At 37.6% G+C, this 18,939-nt stretch overlaps 4 protein-coding genes across 7 annotated transcripts in view; 2 read left to right on the top strand and 2 right to left on the bottom strand.

Annotated features, from left to right (window-relative positions):
- The window catches only part of LOC117988228 (ommochrome-binding protein-like), a 259,232-nt gene that overhangs the window by 115,108 nt on the left and 125,185 nt on the right, over positions 1–18,939 (top strand). The window lies entirely within an intron of this gene.
- The window catches only part of LOC117988215 (DIS3-like exonuclease 2), a 95,973-nt gene that overhangs the window by 58,051 nt on the left and 18,983 nt on the right, over positions 1–18,939 (bottom strand). The gene's annotated exons all lie outside the window — the stretch shown is intronic.
- Pfdn4 (prefoldin subunit 4) overlaps positions 4,443–18,939 on the top strand; it is a 331,489-nt gene continuing 316,992 nt past the window's right edge. Inside the window, exon 1 of the mRNA XM_069503180.1 lies at positions 4,443–4,454. The gene's annotated coding sequence lies outside the window, so the exon portion shown is untranslated. The remainder of the gene's footprint in view (positions 4,455–18,939) is intronic.
- Positions 13,499–18,829, bottom strand: LOC117988223 (gamma-glutamyl hydrolase A-like). Of its 4 annotated transcripts, none has more exons than XM_069502839.1 (7): positions 18,675–18,829; positions 17,078–17,343; positions 16,821–16,871; positions 15,438–15,670; positions 15,211–15,317; positions 14,814–14,911; positions 13,499–14,120 (listed from the first exon to the last, which is right to left on the bottom strand). In XM_069502839.1, exons 2-7 carry the CDS (start codon positions 17,302–17,304, stop codon positions 13,844–13,846), a joined length of 993 nt encoding a protein of 330 aa, XP_069358940.1. In that variant the 5' UTR covers positions 17,305–17,343; positions 18,675–18,829; the 3' UTR covers positions 13,499–13,843. The 4 variants fall into 4 exon arrangements, with proteins under 4 accessions (XP_069358940.1, XP_069358942.1, XP_069358941.1 ...); XM_069502841.1 differs by lacking the exon at positions 18,675–18,829 and adding an exon at positions 17,694–17,711; XM_069502840.1 differs by lacking the exon at positions 18,675–18,829 and adding an exon at positions 17,528–17,546.

The raw sequence follows: 18,939 nt of genomic DNA, 5'->3' as shown, positions 1-18,939 counted from the left end.
GGAACTATATTAACTCTTGTATACATAATATATTCGGTAATAAATTAAATTATTTTTCAATTTTTAGTGTTTATGTAACGAAGTCGGTTTTTATTTTTTTTGTAAAATTTTTTAGGGTTCTGTACCCAAAGGGTAAAACGGGACCCTATTACTAGAATTCCGCTGTCCATCCGTCTGCCTGTCTACGGAACCCTAGGTGCGCGAGTCCGACTCACACTTGGCCGGTTTTTACAGCTTGCGATTGTGATTTGCTCTCGCGATGACGTGACCTGCATTCTCTTGAAATGTAACACTCAAAGAGAATTCGCGAAAAAACCGACAGTCGAGTGGAGCACAATTGTCAATCTCCAGCTTTGATCTCTTTAAAATCTTACAGTATCAACAAGGCCTTTACGGTTCTTATTTACTGGTAGTCACAAAGTTTGTGTTAACTAACCACTAAGTGACTTAGCTTGGTAGGAGTGAACAGAAGGCATATCTCTTCTAGATTATGGTGGTCCATAATTAATGAACTAGTGAACAAAATGGTAAAATTACATTAAATTTAAATTTTACAGAAAGCCTTGAGGAGTTCCGTCCTTCATCGCCAAAAATCTTTCTCAGATCTTCATGACAAAATGAAACTAACCGAACGGTCCCTATTAATTTAATTAAAAAAAATATCGAAATTCAGTCCAGATTTGCCTAGATAGTCATAATTATCACTTAATGAAATAGCTAGGATAAAGATCGAATTGTGTTCATTTTTCTTTTTCTCGTTTGTCAAACAGAATCAATTTCGTTAGAGAAATCATAATCTGACAATGCAGTGTTAATTATTTAGTTTCTGTTTTGAGCTTATTTTTAGTTTAGTAATAATCTTTGTCAGTCTGAATGCTCCCTTAGCTCTAATATGGTGGTAGATCTAGGCACGGTAATGTTATCTTAGGTATACGATTTAACCATTGGTAGGTATTACTACGAATTTGATTAGTCCTGTTGCCCTTCAACTTCGGTAGCAGTGACTTCTACCAAATTATCTCGGTCAAATTGGACCCCCCGTCACCGACTGATACCAGCTACGAATATATACATTTTAGACAGATATATTTTGCTTATATTTTCTAATCACGCAAGCACGTAATATTAAGAAAAATCTGTTTATTTTTAATGTAGGTACCTATGCTGCCTCCTTGAAAAATAATTTAAAATATATGTATTTTCTTCTTCTCTCTCTGTTATGTGGGTCAACATTCTACGCCAAATATCCAAACAGGTCTTTAATTCCTTGTATTTTAGAGTTAGAGATCCGGGACAGACAGCATACTGTTATAACTCCATTCCATCATTGGGCATGGAACGCTTAAAATATTAACGTATGTTTTGGCTCGTTTTTCCTTTCCTCTCCAACTTTTTGTATTGCTTGCCTCCTTTTCTCTTACCACCTCTCATAATTAGTTAGGGTACCACTCCGCTACAAGCGATAAGAAACCTGTACGAAATATTCGATTTTATGGATATCTTGTACAACAGACGAGTGTAAGACCCAATGTTTCATGGAGAAATTTTATCTTTAACATTAACTGTATCGACTAGTGGAGTAAAATAGAGTGTTCATTTTTTTTTTTTAGCTGGTTCGGTTCCCGGGTGGAACAAGCAAATTTTAGAAAACGATCTTACTGATGGATTTAAGGTAGTAAGTAGGGCCCCTGAAGGGCCTTAATTTTTTCCATCGTGAATATAAAAGGAAAAGCTGACTGATTGTCTGACTGATTTATCAACGCACAGCTCAAACTGCTGAACGGATTCGCATCCACTAAGAAAGGAATCATGAAAATTCAATCCCAAAAGGGGTAAAATAGAGATTTGAAATTTGTTCAGTCCACGTGGACGAAGTCGCGAGCATAAGCTAGTAGGTAATAAATAGAATAAAAAATAAAGTATAATCTTATCGTGACTTGTTGGCATTTCACGTAGTTTATTTCATATTTACCTACACCATAGCGAGCTTTCGAGCAACAGAGGCGTAAACGATACCGTAACCAAAGTAATTCAAATCAAAGTCAAGTTCAAATTTTCTCATGTAATTTTAGGCGTGCTTAAAATTCATTAATCACTCTTTAAGATGTTTACAAACTACAAAGGCAAAACGACTAACGAGCCTACGGCGTAGAAGCAATCTCTACGACGTAGAAAGACGTGTAGGCGAGAGGTCAATTAGGTCACGTACGCATTTTGCTATAATGTCTTCAGTATAATAATCTTGTTTTGACAATTTTTATTCATTGCTGCCATCTAATTTTTGCCAGGCTAAGAAAAAAACTGAGTGAGTAAAGACTCTTTTAAGGGTTCGTTGATCTTAAATTATATATTATTTTGGTAATTGGTTTTAGGCTAAATATTCTGAATAAATAGCTTTGACATTGACTTTAATTAGCCATGGTCGAAAACTCCCACCAGGGTATTTTAAGCCAATTTAGATATAATAAAAATAATCAAATATCACAAATAGACTATGAGCTGGGAGTTGAACTCTGATCTCCCACTTATAAGATCACAGCGGTCACACGCCAGAGAAGTCAAGAAAAGTATATTTAAACTTTAAACTGTGTATTTAACTAATATAATATATAACTTTACTAACTTTCTAGTAGATATGTTTGTTGATTATTATTATGTATTTTATTATTAGTATATATATTCGTACCAAAACCATTTACAGTAAAGAGAAAAAGAAAGCGAAAGTGGACAGGAAAGCACTTATCTCTTGAGAGATCTCTACCAGTGGCCCTTGGCAGTGTAAGAGTTTGTAAAGGGAGTAGAATAGGTACAAGAAGAAGACAGAAATACCCATGAAAAGAAGATAAGATTTCTTTATTCATCATCATCATCATCATGACCAACCAATAGCCGCCAACAGAGTTCGAGTCTCCTCTCAGTATGAGAAGGGTTTGGCCATAGTCCACCACGCTGGCCAAGTCTGGATTTACTTTTCACACACCTTTGAGAGCATTATGGAGAACTCTCAGGCATGCAGGTTTCCTTACGATGTTTTTCTTCACCGCTAAAGCAAGTGATATTTAATTTCTTTAAAAAAACGCACATAGCTCCGAAAAGTTAGAGGTGCATGCCCGAGATCGAACCCCCGACCTCCTGACTAGGAGGTGGATGTCGTAACCACTAGGCTATCACGGCTTTCTTTATTCGGTAAGTACTAGGTAATTCTGCAATTTTAATCTAACTTCCGGATAAGCTAGAGACTACAAATTTTAAACATCACTGAAAACATAACAATGCATATATTAACTCGCTTGCTTGTCTGTCAATTTGTTTGTATATTTTTTGTCTATTCGTTACAATTTTTTTAAGGATTTGAGCCTATATATTGCTGCATTTTTCTACTACTACTTACTATTATATACTACGGTTTGCGGTTACTAGTGGTTACATACTTTTTTATTGTTTTATTATATATTTATTATATATTTTATTATATTTTTAAAGTTTTCCATCTTCTAGCATCTAGGAATCAATTGGATGACGTCAGTTATATAACAGAGCACTAATGAGGGCGCGTAACCCCATTAACGTCATTATCCTTTATTAACGCTCGCTGTAATTCACAGTCCGTCCAGACGTTTATTATACCCAGAATGACTGATATAACGTCACAATTGCGTCCGTTGAGGGATTTTACGGGAGGTCACTTGTTATAAAATTATATTTTGGTAAATAACTTTGAGGTTTGTGTTTGTTTGAGTGCTGAGTAACATAAAAAATTGTATTTGAAAATTTTCCGATTTGGACTCCGAAACTGTACCACATTCATAATATTTATTTTATCTTGACAAAATTGCTATTTTTCTACTAAAAATTACTGAAGTTCTTGCCTCAAATAATATCTTGAAAACATATATAATAATAGGTACTGAACTAACTAACAAGATACAACAATCTACAGTACCTAACTAAATCTTTTTATCTTTCTTTCGATGAATACCTTGGTTACTATGGTATGTACTAGCGTTTTTGTTTTTAACTTCGGGTACTACAAGTGTAACTTTTTTTGCCACAATAAAGCATTTCTCAATTTCTCTTTCGTTCAATCGAATGCAAATTATTAGAAACGAGCACAAGAAATGTGCTGTTTATTTAAATACCACGCGGGTGCCAACGTGACCAATCGAAGACGCTGCCACCTTAACCCGTGCCTTCTATTTTATTTATTAACTAGACGATACCCGCGACCTCGACCGCGTGGATATAGGTTTTTTAATCCCACGGGAACTCCTTAATTTTCCTGGATACAATATGTCGGAAAAGGATACGAAAGGGCTTATGTGTTAGGTCCGGGTACCTATAAGCTATCTTCATTGCTTTCAGCCAAATTCGTCCAGTAGTTTTTGCGACTTCGTCCGCGTGGATTTACATTTTTCAAAATCCCGCGGGAATTCTTTGGTTTTTCTAGATAAAAAGTAGCCTATGTGTTAATCCAGGGTATAATCTATCTCCATTTTAAATTTCATCCAAATCCGATCAGCCGTTTTTGCGTGATTGAGTAACAAACATCCAAACATCCACACTTTCACATTTATAATATTAACATTAGGATTAGTGTGAAGTGTGACCAGCTTTTACCTGTCACATTGTCCGCGGGGATTTTACCAAACACGTAAACTAAACATAAACATATTATGTAGATAGTCCAGCACACGCCGCCTGTTTTTTTAAGTGATTAATAACAGGCTGAATCTTCGTGAGTAGGTTCGGTTCTACAAGACGCCCAAGTTTTTCTCTGTGAAAATTCTCGATAGAGATTCTATTTTAATGCCCAGGTATAAAACAAGTCGATTCGATGGGGTGTCGAAATTGTCTGAATAACAGTAAGTTTTTTTTAAATACTGATACAATTGTATGCTAAACTCGGAAAAACAATTGTCCTACAAAATAGATCGTATGACTGAAGCGTCCTTCACTCCGAATATGTCCAAATAGCGAGGTCATAAAAATTATGAATGAGTGTATCCTGTATTCTTAGTATGTGTAATTTTGTTAGTAATAAATTAAATTAAAATTAAATGAATAACCAGCTGATTTTTTGCATGCAGCTTAGTAAATATTTGTACAATGAAATGGCCACATAGTCCTACAAATTCAGTGGTAAGTACGTTTTCCCAGTCCTACGCTTAGAAGTTGCAGTCAAACCGTCTTTTTCGTAGGACAATTATTGTTTTTATGAGTTTATTATCCATCTATCCAAAGTTGTCTATTTTACGGTGGCAATTTTTTCATTAATAACAACTGAATTTTATTTTTTTCCTATCGAGAATAAAGTGTAAAAAATGGTATGTATTTCCAGGAATACAATATAGTTTGTTCAAGAGTCATTCAACGCATTATTTGTAGTTTGACGCATTTGTTGGTTTTTTTGGTTAAGTTTTAGACCTAGAACAACAAATAATAGAATAATCAGCGTAAATACCTTTGTATGGAGAAACGCGTATGAAGTGTTATCTTATACATCGTTCAACCCCGTCCATCTTAAACTACCTATATCCTCATTTACCTAATGCTTATAATATACCACTAGGTGAGAATATCATCGTTAGGGACTTGTTCAAAAATAAAATATAATCACAGACAGACTTACATTTTATTATTCATAAATAGTTTTATTAGAAAAAAGGTAACAGCAGACTTTGTGTACGAGTCTTCCAGTGCGCACGTTTTTCACCACGCAAGTATTTACGCCTGACAATGTAATGGTATTGAGACTATGCAGTCCAAATTGAACCATTTTAAAACCAAACGTGCCCTGCTCGTTCTCCCTCAATTGATAAGTACACCCGTTTCTACACTTCGTTGTATTTATATCATGGTAGGGGTTTTCTTGGGACAAAACACTGATGTAAGCTGCATTATGTGTAAAAAATAATAGAAACCTTTCTCTACTTTTTAAGTATATCGACTCATATAATAAGCGTAGCAGCGCAGCATATAAAATAATTATAGTTTGTACTTAGTGTACTTTATGATATTAGATCTGTAACACTTTAATTTATTATGTAATCCAATTCGGGAGAAGATATCTTCTTGTCCAAAATTCTTCAACGCATTGAAGAATTGTTGAAGTGAAGATTTAAAGCCTTTGAAAAGTGCGTGTTGCCAGTAATGAATGGATTCGAGACATGATCACTAACTATGGGTCTCATATTAAGAAAGCTCAGAGTCACTCAGTGGGCGATCGAAAGAGCTATGCTCGGAGTTTCTCTACGTAATTAAATCAAAAATCAGGAGATCCATAGTCTTCTATGGAACTCCAGATATGATACCAAAGTAACCGACATAGCTCAACGGGATGCGAAGCTGAAGTGCCAAGGGACGGGCTACATAGTTCGAAGAACCGGTAGATATTGGGGTCACAAGGTGCCATGCTCAGCATTAGCAGACCCCCTTCCCCACTAGGTGGACAGGTGGACAGACAACATCGAACGAGCTGCAGATTTACCACAGCACAAAACTGTGCCGTGTGGAAGTCTCTCCAAAAGACCTATTTCCAGCAGTGAACTTCAGTTGATGGCGACGACAAATTATAAACACAGCATCATTCAATTTAGAAATAAGTGCAGAGAAAGAATACTGCAGTAATAAGCTTTATATTACTATCTCATAACACACATCTAGGGCTAGGTCGTGTCGCAACCTAGAAGCTTTTAAATGTTAGTACCAGGCGTTGAAGTACACATGACCCAAATACGTGTTCCGTGACTCTCTTTAGAGATTAGTGATCAAAAAATAGCTAAGTATTTTAAATGCCGATAAAAACTTTGCAAAATGCCCGCACTTGCATCCGAATCATAAGGCTGCATAGCTTGTCAAAGATGCGAATTTTTTTTGATATTTTTTTAAAACACCTCGTCAATGCAACAACGTGAAACAAGGAAAGCGGGCTTTAGAAATCTGCTTCTAAATATCCTCTACCTCACCGGGATACCATGACTACGACTTGCACCGGTATATAACTTAGCCAACCAATTTATAATAATACTAGCTGAGGCTCGCGACTTTGTCCGCGTTGAATTAGGTTTTTAAAAATCCCGTGGGAATTCTTTGATTTTCCGGGATAAATAGTAGCCTATGTCACTCTCCAGGTCTTTATCTATAACCCGTGCAAAAATCACGTCAATTCGTTGCACCGTTGCGACGTGATTGAAGGACAAACCAACAAACCAATAAACCAACAAACACACTTTCGCATTTATAATAAGGGTACTGATTGTGCCTTATGGAGCTTAAATCGTCGCCAAGTTAGCACCCATATCTAAATTAAAATAATATGAATTGTTTGGCTACGTTTGTTTTAAAGAATATTAGCCATGTTAATCATGACTAAGCGTCAAGCTTATGCAAAACTTTTCTTAAGTAAGAGTTTTTTTAATAATATAGGTACTAAAAAGCATTAAAAAGTATCTACTTATTAAACAAAACAAATGAGTCCAAATTTGACTCTCCTGCCACACGGCATCAGAAAGTTCCAATGTCCACCTCCATCATCAAAGACGCTCAATGGTACCATAAATAATTAATTGTCATTTAAACTACATCGTGTCTGCATTTCAACACAATCGGACGGAATTGGAAGCTTGCCAAAAATTCAGCAATTTCGACGGAATGAAAGCATAAGGATGAAAATATAAGCCAAACTATTAAAACACTTTTTTTTAAATGGATGGTTGGGTTTTTGTGTAATAATTAATGAATGACCCTCGCTACAGAAGCTTTTAGTTAAAAAACAAATTAATTCGTTCTACTCAATGGAGGGTCATTGGATAATTTTCATTGTAAGCCTTTGCCGGCCCGCGCCCCGCATCGTCTCTAAAGGGCATGACCCTCGCAGTATTTGTGTCAAGGATGCGCTTTAAATAGAAATTTCGTATTTGATATCAAGTTGTTTTACCTTCAACGCAATTGAAGTGGACTTCAATCTATGTTTCGTGCCAACAGTAGTAAGCATAAATGCAGATATCTCTGTATTTAAACTAATTAATAAAGGCTAGATTTCTTGTTTTATAGGATTAAAAGTAAAGTTGCTTCTAAATATTTTTACCGACTTCTTTAATTGCACACTAATAATTAATACCGGCATGCGTTGTATTCCGAAAAGGAGCGCGGGCGGCCGAGTAAACTACGGGGGCGGGCAGGGCGCAGTGATCAGGCAGGCAGGCAAGGAAGCACACTGACATACTTTCTCATGTTTATAAAATTAAAAGAGAATATAGAGAATTTGTCTAGTACAGACTACAGTTTTACGATATGTATACCAATTTTTTTGGTAAAAAAGTTGGTACCTACCTGAAGGGTTTGAATAAAAAGTGAGAATGAATGTAGTAGGTAGGTACTGCTAGTAACTTTTGATAAATTTTACTTTATTTTTGAAGACAGACAGACAGATATATACAAATGTACAAAAATAATCCAGTTACAGTTTTATTATAAGTATTTTGATATTTTCTGTGACCTTTTTAAGTTATAAATAGAGAAGTGACCTTAGGCTGTACATATAATACCTATTCCTGCGACCTCGCGCTTTCAGGTGAGGGAGTGAGGTAGGCAAGGTAGGTACATACGAGGGGTTGATCCAGTTTTGAATGGAGTAGAATGGAGTAGCGAAGAACCGAAATGACGTCGTCGTGGGGGCGTCTCTGTGACGTCAGCGTGGAAACTAGGCCGTGCGGTCAAAGACCCCCGGCTGCGCTGCAGTCTATGTGGCCCTGAGCTGCTCTTAGTGGGCCTAACTCAGAAAATTTAGAAAAATAAATTATTGCAGCAAAACCAAATGTAACAGGAAATGTCAAAACGATAAAATTCTAAAACTAAAAGACGACGTTTTTAATTTTGAAGCTACTTGATAAGACTTTTCATTTTGGCACATATATTATCTCAAATTACAAATATTAGCGGCATATTAGTCATATTTAACATGGCTAATAATAATATTGTTATTATTAACTTATCTACATTACGTTCACGACTTCATCCGCGTGGATATACATAGATTTTATTAATCCTGTGAAAACTTTTTGATTTTTCGAAATAAAGAGTAGCCCTCCAGTCTTTTAATTAATATTATATTCATGCAAAAAATCACTGTCTTAAAATTATTCTCTTTAATAATGAATTCTAGCCCATAACTACAGCTATACAAAAAATCACTTCATTTTATTACTACAGTCCAACTCACTGTCCAAGACCGTATGATAAAAATTTAACTTAAAAATCTTGGTTACACATGTTTGCTTGTAGCTTATTAAGTGGCTTATTCCATTGAGCGAACAAACTAGGTCAAAGCTTGGTGCAAACCCGGGACCGATCAATGTATCCGCGTCAGCCGCTACTGAGTATACCCTCCAACTATAAAAATAGTCTATCTAAATATAGCTCCTAAGCACCTTACTTGTCCTTGTACAAATTGATAATATTTGAGTTTCTTACGAAGAAATACAAAGGTTTAGGTGGTAATCCACTTCTGTTCTCTATGTGTTAACTAATAATTGGTAATAATTATGTTAATACAGAGCTGACTTTTAGAGAAACCGTTTTTTATATTCTAAACTATTAAGTATATTATCTAAAACTAAACCATGATGGTAAAATGCTTTGATATGTTAAGATGAATAGACTCTAAGTAATTAAATAGGGAATAAAGTTTAGGTAGAGACCTATAATATATTACCTTTAAGTTATAACCTTATCCATAAGTATATAAAGGTTGTTGCTTTTTAACCGACTTCAAAAAAAGGAGGAGGTTATCAATTCGACTGTGTTTTTTTTTGTATATTTGTTACGCGATTACTCCGTCAATTATGAACCGATTTTGATGATTCTTTTTTTGTTTTGTAGGACATACAAGAACAGAGAACTACAATAACTCTTGTATACATAATATATTGGGTAATAAATTAAATTATTTTGTACTTTTTAGTGTTGGTGGTTATTGAAGTCGGTTTTTATTTATTTTTTGATTTTTTTTTAATAACTAGTAGGTAGTAGGATAAATAACAGTCCCAAAACGCACATCAATCATAATAAGCGTTAAAATAACCTGCGTTACCATCGAGGTTAAAATGCTGTCTAACAACATCGTTAAGCGATATTTGAGAAGAAAGGACTGAGGTTAATAAACTTTCATAATATTCAAGCTCTCAAGAATAGCACATCATCAATTTCTATAATAGCATATTATAAGGTGTCATGAACTTCGGATACCAACTCCTCAATCCTGATGCTGCAAATAACAGAACTCCTAAGCCGTGGGGATTCGGGAATTTCTAATGATGAATTGATATTAAAGGTATCAAGCAATGGCTTCATGATTATTGATTACACTCCAGGTCCAAACTTCTCAAACCTAATGATGCAGGATAAAGCACTCCTAAAACATAGAAATTCAGGAACTGTTCCTGCTGAAATAATATTGTAAATGCCTAGGATAGACATTTGTTATTGAATTCCAAGTCAACTCTTCAATCCTGATGCTGCAAGGTACTGCAGAACTCCTAAGCCGTGTGCATAAGAAAATTTGGCTGGTTTATTAATATATTAGGTAGGTACCAAGCAGTAATTACTTGCACTACAAAGCTTCAAATAAAAAACCGACTTCCAAAACCACTACAAAAACCCAGCGGCACTCCTGCGCGTCGCCTGGCGACTGGGTCACGGGAACGTCGAAGCAAACCACCGCGACGCACTCCACGCACGTCCGAGGTGCACCAACCATGTGCACCTCACCTCCCCCGGAGACGCAACGGGCGACAACGCAATCCCGCGCACGTCGCCCGCGTCTCAACCTCCGCCTCGTCCTTTGTGCCCTCTGCTAGTCAGAGGGACACGCGGAGAAACCTCCCCCCTGCCAGGTCATTAGCCATGGCCAACAATATCCCCGAAGAGAGATTATTAGCCATGTTACCGGGGTGCACTGGCCTGAATACTGCTCTTCCCCTCGGATGCCCGATGCATCCAAAAGGGACCAGCAGCACCCAGGCACACTGGGAGGTTACCTGGCTGACACCCCAAAGTAAGATTACTATACCAAGTGGGGTAGCATATGAAAGGGCTTTATCTGTACATTCTAAAACAGATTTTTAATTAATTTTATGCTTAATAGTTTTTGATTTATCCTACAAAATTTCAAAAAAATACGACTGTAGTATGGAACCCTCAGTGCGCGAGTCAGACTGGCACTTGACCGGTTTTTTTAGATAGGGATTCTTATTATATATACTAAAAAAACACCCGGTATTTCGAGCCGGCCGCGTTTGACTTTGGAACACTTGTAGCTTTAGCTACAGAATAATAGTGCTTTAGCTAAGTCTTTAGCTTTAAGTTTGAGTAATTGTCACCATTTCTTACAAATTCAACCTGGCTTTGACTTTGACTTTATAATCACTGCTGACCATATATGAATAGGTCATTGATGTTGGAAGCCACTGTTTGATATATTCTGTGGAATAGGTATTCTGCTATGGTATTTTGAGCCGCTGAATGCTGAGATCATTTCGAACGGACTAAAATATAAAAAACAACGCCATCTAACATAATTTCCCATACTACTACAACGCTTGCAAATCAAGCGAGTTCTGTAAAAGTCCCACAAAAAATTCATCGTCAGGATGTTTTGCTTGCAAATTCCATTGCGAGTTGCACTGAACCAGCTCCAGAGGACGTTGTTATCAAATTGGGGAATCAGGAAATCGTTTCCTTCATTGTCTTCATCAGATAGAGACACACTCTGAGGATGGAGATAATCTCGTGGGCCAATACGAACGGCAAAGGTAAACAAATAGTTCAATAACCGAGGTACATAAACAGAAATCTTTTAAGTCTCTTAGGAATCATATTTACCTGTTTAATTTGTGATTTGCGATCAGTCCGAGGACTTTTAGCAAGTTAAGTGTAGCTTATTATTTTGTAACGGCTGCTCCTCTTTAGGAGCAAGCACTCGACTCTTTATTGCCTATCAAGAAGCGAGGTCGAGAATACATTTTCTCTTTAGGTGTCTCGGGTAGATAGTCCTCAATGACACTAGTGGATTCGGATGCATCAAAAGCCGTTCTGAAAAGATAGTAAACTTTTCTCATAATTGTTGTTTACATAAATACTTAAATATAATACAAACATAATTTTATTAAAAAAACCAAATACCTAAGTACTTCAATAAAATACAACAGTACCCGTAGTACAAGATTTTACGTCTCACCAAACGAAACCAAATTCGAGAGTCGAAATATTTCCGCGTTACAGTAAAATGGACCTAAACAGCCTTGAATTGAAGTCAAATATTCAATGCCACTGATTTTAATTTCGCAATGTTTCCGCTTGGAGCGCTGGCTGTAGAAGTGTAGACAAACTTGAGCTTTAAAACAAGGCATTTAAGATCCAGTTTACTGTAACGCGGAAGTATTTCGACTCTCGAATTTGGTTTGGTTTGGTGAGACGTAAAATCTTGTACTACGGGTACTGAATTGATTATCGTTTAAGTACTTATATTATTATCTTTAAGTTAAGATATTATTGTTATTATTGATAACCATGATGCGCGTTTTCCGCCAAAAAGTCCCCTTTTACATTACCTCTTCTCTTTCAGAGCACTCCCCTCACACCTTCCAACAGCATTGGGATCCTTGGAGTCCACATTTCGAGCGAGGTTCAATTCCGCGATCATTTGGAAAGCAAGGCCAAATTAGCCTCCAAAAAGCTTGGGGTGCTCAACAGAGCAAAGCGGTACTTCGCGCCTGAGCATAGGCTCCTACTCTATAAGGCGCAAGTCCGCCCTCACATGGAGTACTGCTCCCACCTTTGGGCTGGAGCACCCCAGTACCAACTCCTTCCATTTGATCGGATCCAAAGGCGGGCTGTTCGACTTGTGGACGATCCCAAACTTACCGGCTCGTTGGAAAGCCTGGAGCACCGCAGAGACGTTAGCTCTCTATGCGTGTTCTATCGCCTGTATAATGGGGAGTGCTCTGAAGAGCTTTTTGACCTCATTCCACCCTCTTTTTTCTACAACCGCACCGCGCGCCACCGTAAGGAATTCCACCCTCACCATCTGGGTGTCTGGTGCACTTCGACCGTCCGTTGCGCCAGATCCTTCTTTCCACGCACGTGCAAACTGTGGAACCAACTCCCATCGGCGGTGTTCCCACTAGATTATAACATGGGGTTATTCAAGGGGCGGACCAACAAATTCCTAAAAGGCCGGCAACGCATCGGCGGCTCCTCTGGTGCTGCAAATGTTCATGGGCGGCGGTAATCACTTAACATCAGGTGACCCGCCTGCTCGTTTGCTCGCTATATCTATTAAAAAAAAAAAAAAAAAAAAAAAAAAAACCATTAACCAAGAGATGTTATGACTTATATTATTTATCTAACTAGCTGATGCCCGCGACTTCATCCGCGTGGATTTAGGAACTCTTTGATTTTCTGGGATAAAAAGTAACAAAAACAAAATTAAAAATAACAATGAAATTAAAATATATTGCGTATCTTAATACTTTTTTCTTACCTAAAATAACAAGGTTATTTTTTAAGAAAACTGACGCATCCAACCAATTCATAACAATTCTTAGAGTTCTGGCTATCCTATAAGCCTAGCTAGTAAGTAATAATGTGTAAGTAACATGGCTATAAAGAGATTATTAAAATAATTTTACGTATTAAGTACCTATACCTACAGAATACAATTATTATTCTTGTTTGGAATAGCCGTAGGTATAGTCCGCGACAAGTTGAGATGGCAATCGGGGTAGGGGGCGGGGCGTTCCGTCCCCGACTGCCAACTGGACCTGTCGTGTACTATATTTATTTGTTATTCGTCAACAGTTCCTCTGGGCTCAAACATGTAACACTGTTGGTAAGAGCTGCCAAGGACACCAGTGAAACGAGGTTCGTAATTGTAGATCAAATATCTATTCTCTTCGGCGGCATTAGCGAAGAAGTGCTGACTTTTCCGGCATTCATTCACGAAGAAATCCATAAAATATCTATTCGCTTTCACAGCTTCGAACGAGTGGGCGTAATTCTTTGAAAGTTTCCATTCGAACGAGCTCTTCTCTGGGTGGAATTGGACTCCGTAGAATGGATATCTGAAAACATAATCTAAATATATAAAAGGAAAAGGTGACTGACTAACTGACTGATCTATCAACGCACAGCTAAAACTACTGGACGGATCGGGCTGAAATTTGGCATGCAGATAGCTATTATGACGTAGGCATCCGCTAAGAAAGGATTTTTGAAAATTCAACCGTGAGGGGGTGAAATAGGGGTTTGAAATTTGTGTAGTCCACGCGGACGAAGACGTATCATAATAATTATCATGATCAACCCATCACCAGCTCACTACAGAGCACGGATCTCCTCTTAGAGTGAGAAGGGTTTTGGCCATAGTCTACCACGCTGGCCATGTGCGGATTGGTAGACTTCACACACCTTTGAGAACATTATGGAAAACTCTCAGGCATGCAGGTTTCCTCACGATATTTTTCTTCACCGTTAAGCAAGTGCTCGCCAACAAACTGGCTCACCAGTTTGGCGAGAGACAAAATATGTATCTACATATCTGGTATACTTGATTTAAAAAAAACAATTGATTAATACGCGCAACTCCAAAAAGTTAGAGGTGCGTACCCGGAATCGAACCCCTGACCTCTGAAGCTGTGATAGCCTACTGGTTAGGACGTCTGCCTTCTAATTTTGAATATGTACTGCGTAGCGCACCGGTATACATATCAGGCCAGATCATTACGAAACCACCTGGTAGATAATACCTGACTCACCTTTTATGTTCGATGCTTGCAACGAAACTGACACCATTTTCATCATTACTGTAAGAAGTGACGCGCCAGTCTTTCGTTAGATTATGAGACTTTAGGTTCTGAAATAATAATAAAAAATTATCTATAAGTACCTTATTTTTCTACTCAAGGGTATTCTGCATAATAAACGAAAAGAAAAACGGTAGGTACTTATCAACATCGTCAACCGATAGACTTCTACTGCTGGACATAGGTTTCTTGTAGGGACTTCCACATGTAGGTATGCATATCTTGCGCCGCCGAATCCACCGGCATCTCTACGACTCGCTTGATCATTTTAACTAAAACGATTAAGCGACTCTGAGTATGGCTGTTAATCGCCTATTAGATAAGTCTAATAAAAAAGTGTTATACTTGCATCATTAACTATACAGAACTGATGAACATTTACAGTGACGTCTTTATTCTTCAGAATATCAATAATGTCTACTGGTGATTCACGAAACATTTTGCTTTTGCGAAAATCTGTAACAAAATAATTTAAAAAATTGCTATATAGGTACCTTCCTTACGGACTTCAAAAATTCAAAGCAAAAATTCGTTGTCCATGTACTCGGGTATGAGATTTTCTAAAAAAAGTCCTACTTTTTGTAAAATTAAGTGGAAGATTTTCATATGAGCGGCATGGGGTCCGATTCTCCTTTTGCCCGCGACCCGAAGCCAATATAAGCAGCAGTTGGAACCCGAGACAAGTTCCGAAAACCGGGAAGTAGTCGCCAGCGTTGTTTAGTTCTTGAGCAAGCTCGTAAATATGTTGACCAGCATCGGCGTAACCGTGCGACTGGTTGAAATATGTAGCACCGCCCGGAAAGAGAACTCTGCAAAGAACGTATTACAGGACGTATTAAGCATTTCGACTGTGAAGACTATCAGAGTTACTCAGCGGGCGATAGATAGTTTCGCTATGCTTGGAGTTTCTCTACGTGATCAAATCAGAAATAAGAAAATCCGTAGGAGAACCAGAGTTATAGCTCAACGGATTGCGAATTCAGCTTCAGCAGTGGCAATGGACAGGGCACATGGTTAGAAAAACCGATAGACGTTGGGGTCCCGAGGTGCTAGAGTATCGACCTCGCACCGGAAAGATACTCGCCACTAAGTGGGCAGGCGACTTCAAACGAGTTGCTAAATTCAGGCGGCGCAAGACTGTGGTTTCTTTCGGTTGATAATGATGATTATTATTATTTACTTATTTATTTTACATCTAATTGGAACGGCAGTGCCACTAACACTAACTAGATGATAAATAAATTATTGTCCAAAAAGCGCATTGAACGATGCCAAAGAAAGCGGTGAATGCGGTAGGTGCTCTAGCAACAGTGCGATGATGTGGGACCACGAAAAGTAATTTTGACATGGTGACAGATGATGAGACCTTGTCTACATTGAAGGGCATCTCTGTGAAAATTTTCAGCTTTCCAGCTCCACATGGATATCATCGTCATCTTCATCAACAATAGGTCTTTTGTACGGACTTTCACACGCCACGCGCCACGAATCCAGCGCGTAGGGTCAATCCGACTCGCTTGATGTCATCGCTCCGCCTAGTGGAGGATCTTCAAACACTGCGCTTTCCGGAAAGCGCACGTGGATAAGTGATCCGCCAATTTTTTTTACTACACATTCATTTTGTTTCATGATCTATGACGGATCGCGGATCAAATTCAGATCGAACGCAAAGCTATCAGCAGATGGCGCTGCAATCATTACTCTTAATATTATTTTCTGTAGGTAGTGATTTTCGATTTTCCAAAGAGATGAAGAACTGTCGTTCGTTTGTTATTGTGTTGCTCTATCACATGTCTCATCCATAGAGTTATGGCGTTATGGTTACCTATACAGGCGTACGGTGCTGTTCATGTGCCACGCCATCCAATTCTATGGCGGAGTCATGAATAGAATAGTTTATAAGCGGTAAGGTAAACTAGGCAGGTACTATAATAAGTTGAAATGTTATTTTGGTTTTACCCATTAATCTTGCCCATGATATCCCTGTAGTAGGCCCGATCTTTACCGATTCTGAAATAGAAGAAACGAAGAAAGATAAGAAAGTACCTAATTATCTAATGAATTACCTACTTAACTAATCTATGTTCACATTAGTTTGTTATATTATTTACCTACATAAAATATTCTTTATAAATATCAGATTTTTGTTTAACCACATTATTAGGTATCCACCACATTACAAGATTTACCTACTTACCTATTAAATATCTACTTACAAAATTGGTACCACTCTTGCACCAGATTTTTCAACATCTTTCACGTATGAGGCCGCTATGTAACTCGTATAGTTCTCTTCCGGGAACTTCGAATGAAGATACAAGGACTGCTCCTGTGATAAGACACCAAGAATCGGACGATCATTGAGGACATCTCCGTTTATCACTGCAGCACCTTCACATTGTAAAAAGTACGCGACAGCCAAGAGTAAAGCACCGAGCGTCATAGCTAACTCAAACCAATATTCAATGATATTCCCAATCACCTACGAAATTAAAAATAAGATTTTATCTTACTTATCAGATAACTATGTAGGTACAGTTCCTTATGCACGTTAGGTACACACGTATTGAACGAGTTATCATTACCTATAGCTGTTTTTGTTAATATATTGTACCTACTTTCTTAGGCACAACTTTAAAACGTATTACGTTACTAATTTACAATACCTAATTATATATTTTGGGCTGTGTTAGACGGATGTTTACAATACAACACAATAGGATATCTAAAAATAAATTTATCACAGTGCGAACTATGAGTAGGTATGTAGCGCCAAGAGTTACACAACGTATAGGTATAGGTACTTATTAAAACGAACGACTAGGTAGGTACCTATTTTAAAGCACCTAGGTACATCAGTATAATATTAGGTATTATAATAACATACGTCTACTTAGTTTCATGGTTTCATTAAAAAAATTCAACCAGCTGCTCGATTGCGGTAGAATGACAGCTACACTGCCACGATCACAATCACCTCTGATTTGTTGACGCTCGCTCACTATTGGCTACCATGCATTGTTGCAACAAGATTCGCTCAAATTCAGCCAATCACAACAATTGAGATTGCAATAATGATTAATGCAGGTTTTAGGAAATTGACATTCCAAACTGTATCGAAATGGAGCTTAGAGAATGAAGAATCTCAAAGTTAAGTACGATGATGTTTTCAAAGAATTCGCTTGATCATCATAATAGCACAGCACTGGCTGAAATTGGAACGGCCGGTCATAGGTTCAAACCCATTAGCAGTTGCGGTTAGCGGTCACGTTGCGGTTAGGTTAGACTACCTAATCGTGATTGTGTAATTTGTAGGTAAGTTAACTTATAGTCCAAAACCTTAGAAATCTACTCATGTGACGTAGGTAGGTACACTAGGCATTCCTGAGTATTGCCTAGGGCCAAGGTCGTATATGCCTATCGCGATGTGTCGGCATTTCGACTTTGGAGTTTCTACTCCAACAGGCAGGTTATGGTATGCAGATGAGTGATTATGGTACGTAGCTATTTAACACAGCTGCCCATATTATAAATGGAAAAGTGTGTTTGTTTGTTGGTTTATTGGTTTGTCCTTCAATCAAGTTGCAATGGAGCAATGAATCGACGTGGTTGTTTGCATGAGTATAGTTAAAGACCTGGAGAACAAAAAGCTCCCTCAGCATTCTTAAAAACCTAAATCAAGGCGTACGAAGTCGCGAGCATCAGCTAGTAATATAATATGGATAGGTACAGTGTTTGGGCTATAGGTGCAATATACTTACGTAGGTACCTACAATCCTACTTATTTATTTATCTTAAAGTTTTAGAACGTACCTCCACAGTGAATGTTCTAATAAGTCGACCAAATACATAAGACCAACATGGAACAAGACATTTGATATTGAGTAGTAGTTGAACCAAAAAGCAAACGTTTATAAGGAATAATTACTAGTTAGAATCTTACAAGAATCAATATACTTATCAATGCGCATGCGTGCTTTTTGTACTACAGCTTCCACACGATTTCTACGATTACAGTTTCTACAATCTATATAGATTCTAGTTGAAATGAAAATACTGAAATAACATAATATTATAT

This window comes from Maniola hyperantus, chromosome 14, assembly GCF_902806685.2.
Source record: "Maniola hyperantus chromosome 14, iAphHyp1.2, whole genome shotgun sequence".
NCBI classification, from domain to species: domain Eukaryota; kingdom Metazoa; phylum Arthropoda; class Insecta; order Lepidoptera; family Nymphalidae; genus Maniola; species Maniola hyperantus.
The sequence above is the reverse complement of the archived record's forward strand: the minus strand, read 5'-3'. Positions and strand labels throughout refer to the sequence as shown.

Bases quoted from the DNA above. Each gene is read 5' to 3' on its own strand.
- LOC117988223 (XM_069502839.1), bottom strand. From the start codon at position 17,304: ATGACGCTCGGTGCTTTACTCTTGGCTGTCGCGTACTTTTTACAATGT. The intron at 15,671-16,820 runs GTAAAACCAAAA...CGTTCTTTGCAG, and splicing joins ATCATGGGCAAGATTAATGG to AGTTCTCTTTCCGGGCGGTG. The intron at 14,121-14,813 runs GTGAGTCAGGTA...TTATGTTTTCAG, and splicing joins GCAAGCATCGAACATAAAAG to ATATCCATTCTACGGAGTCC.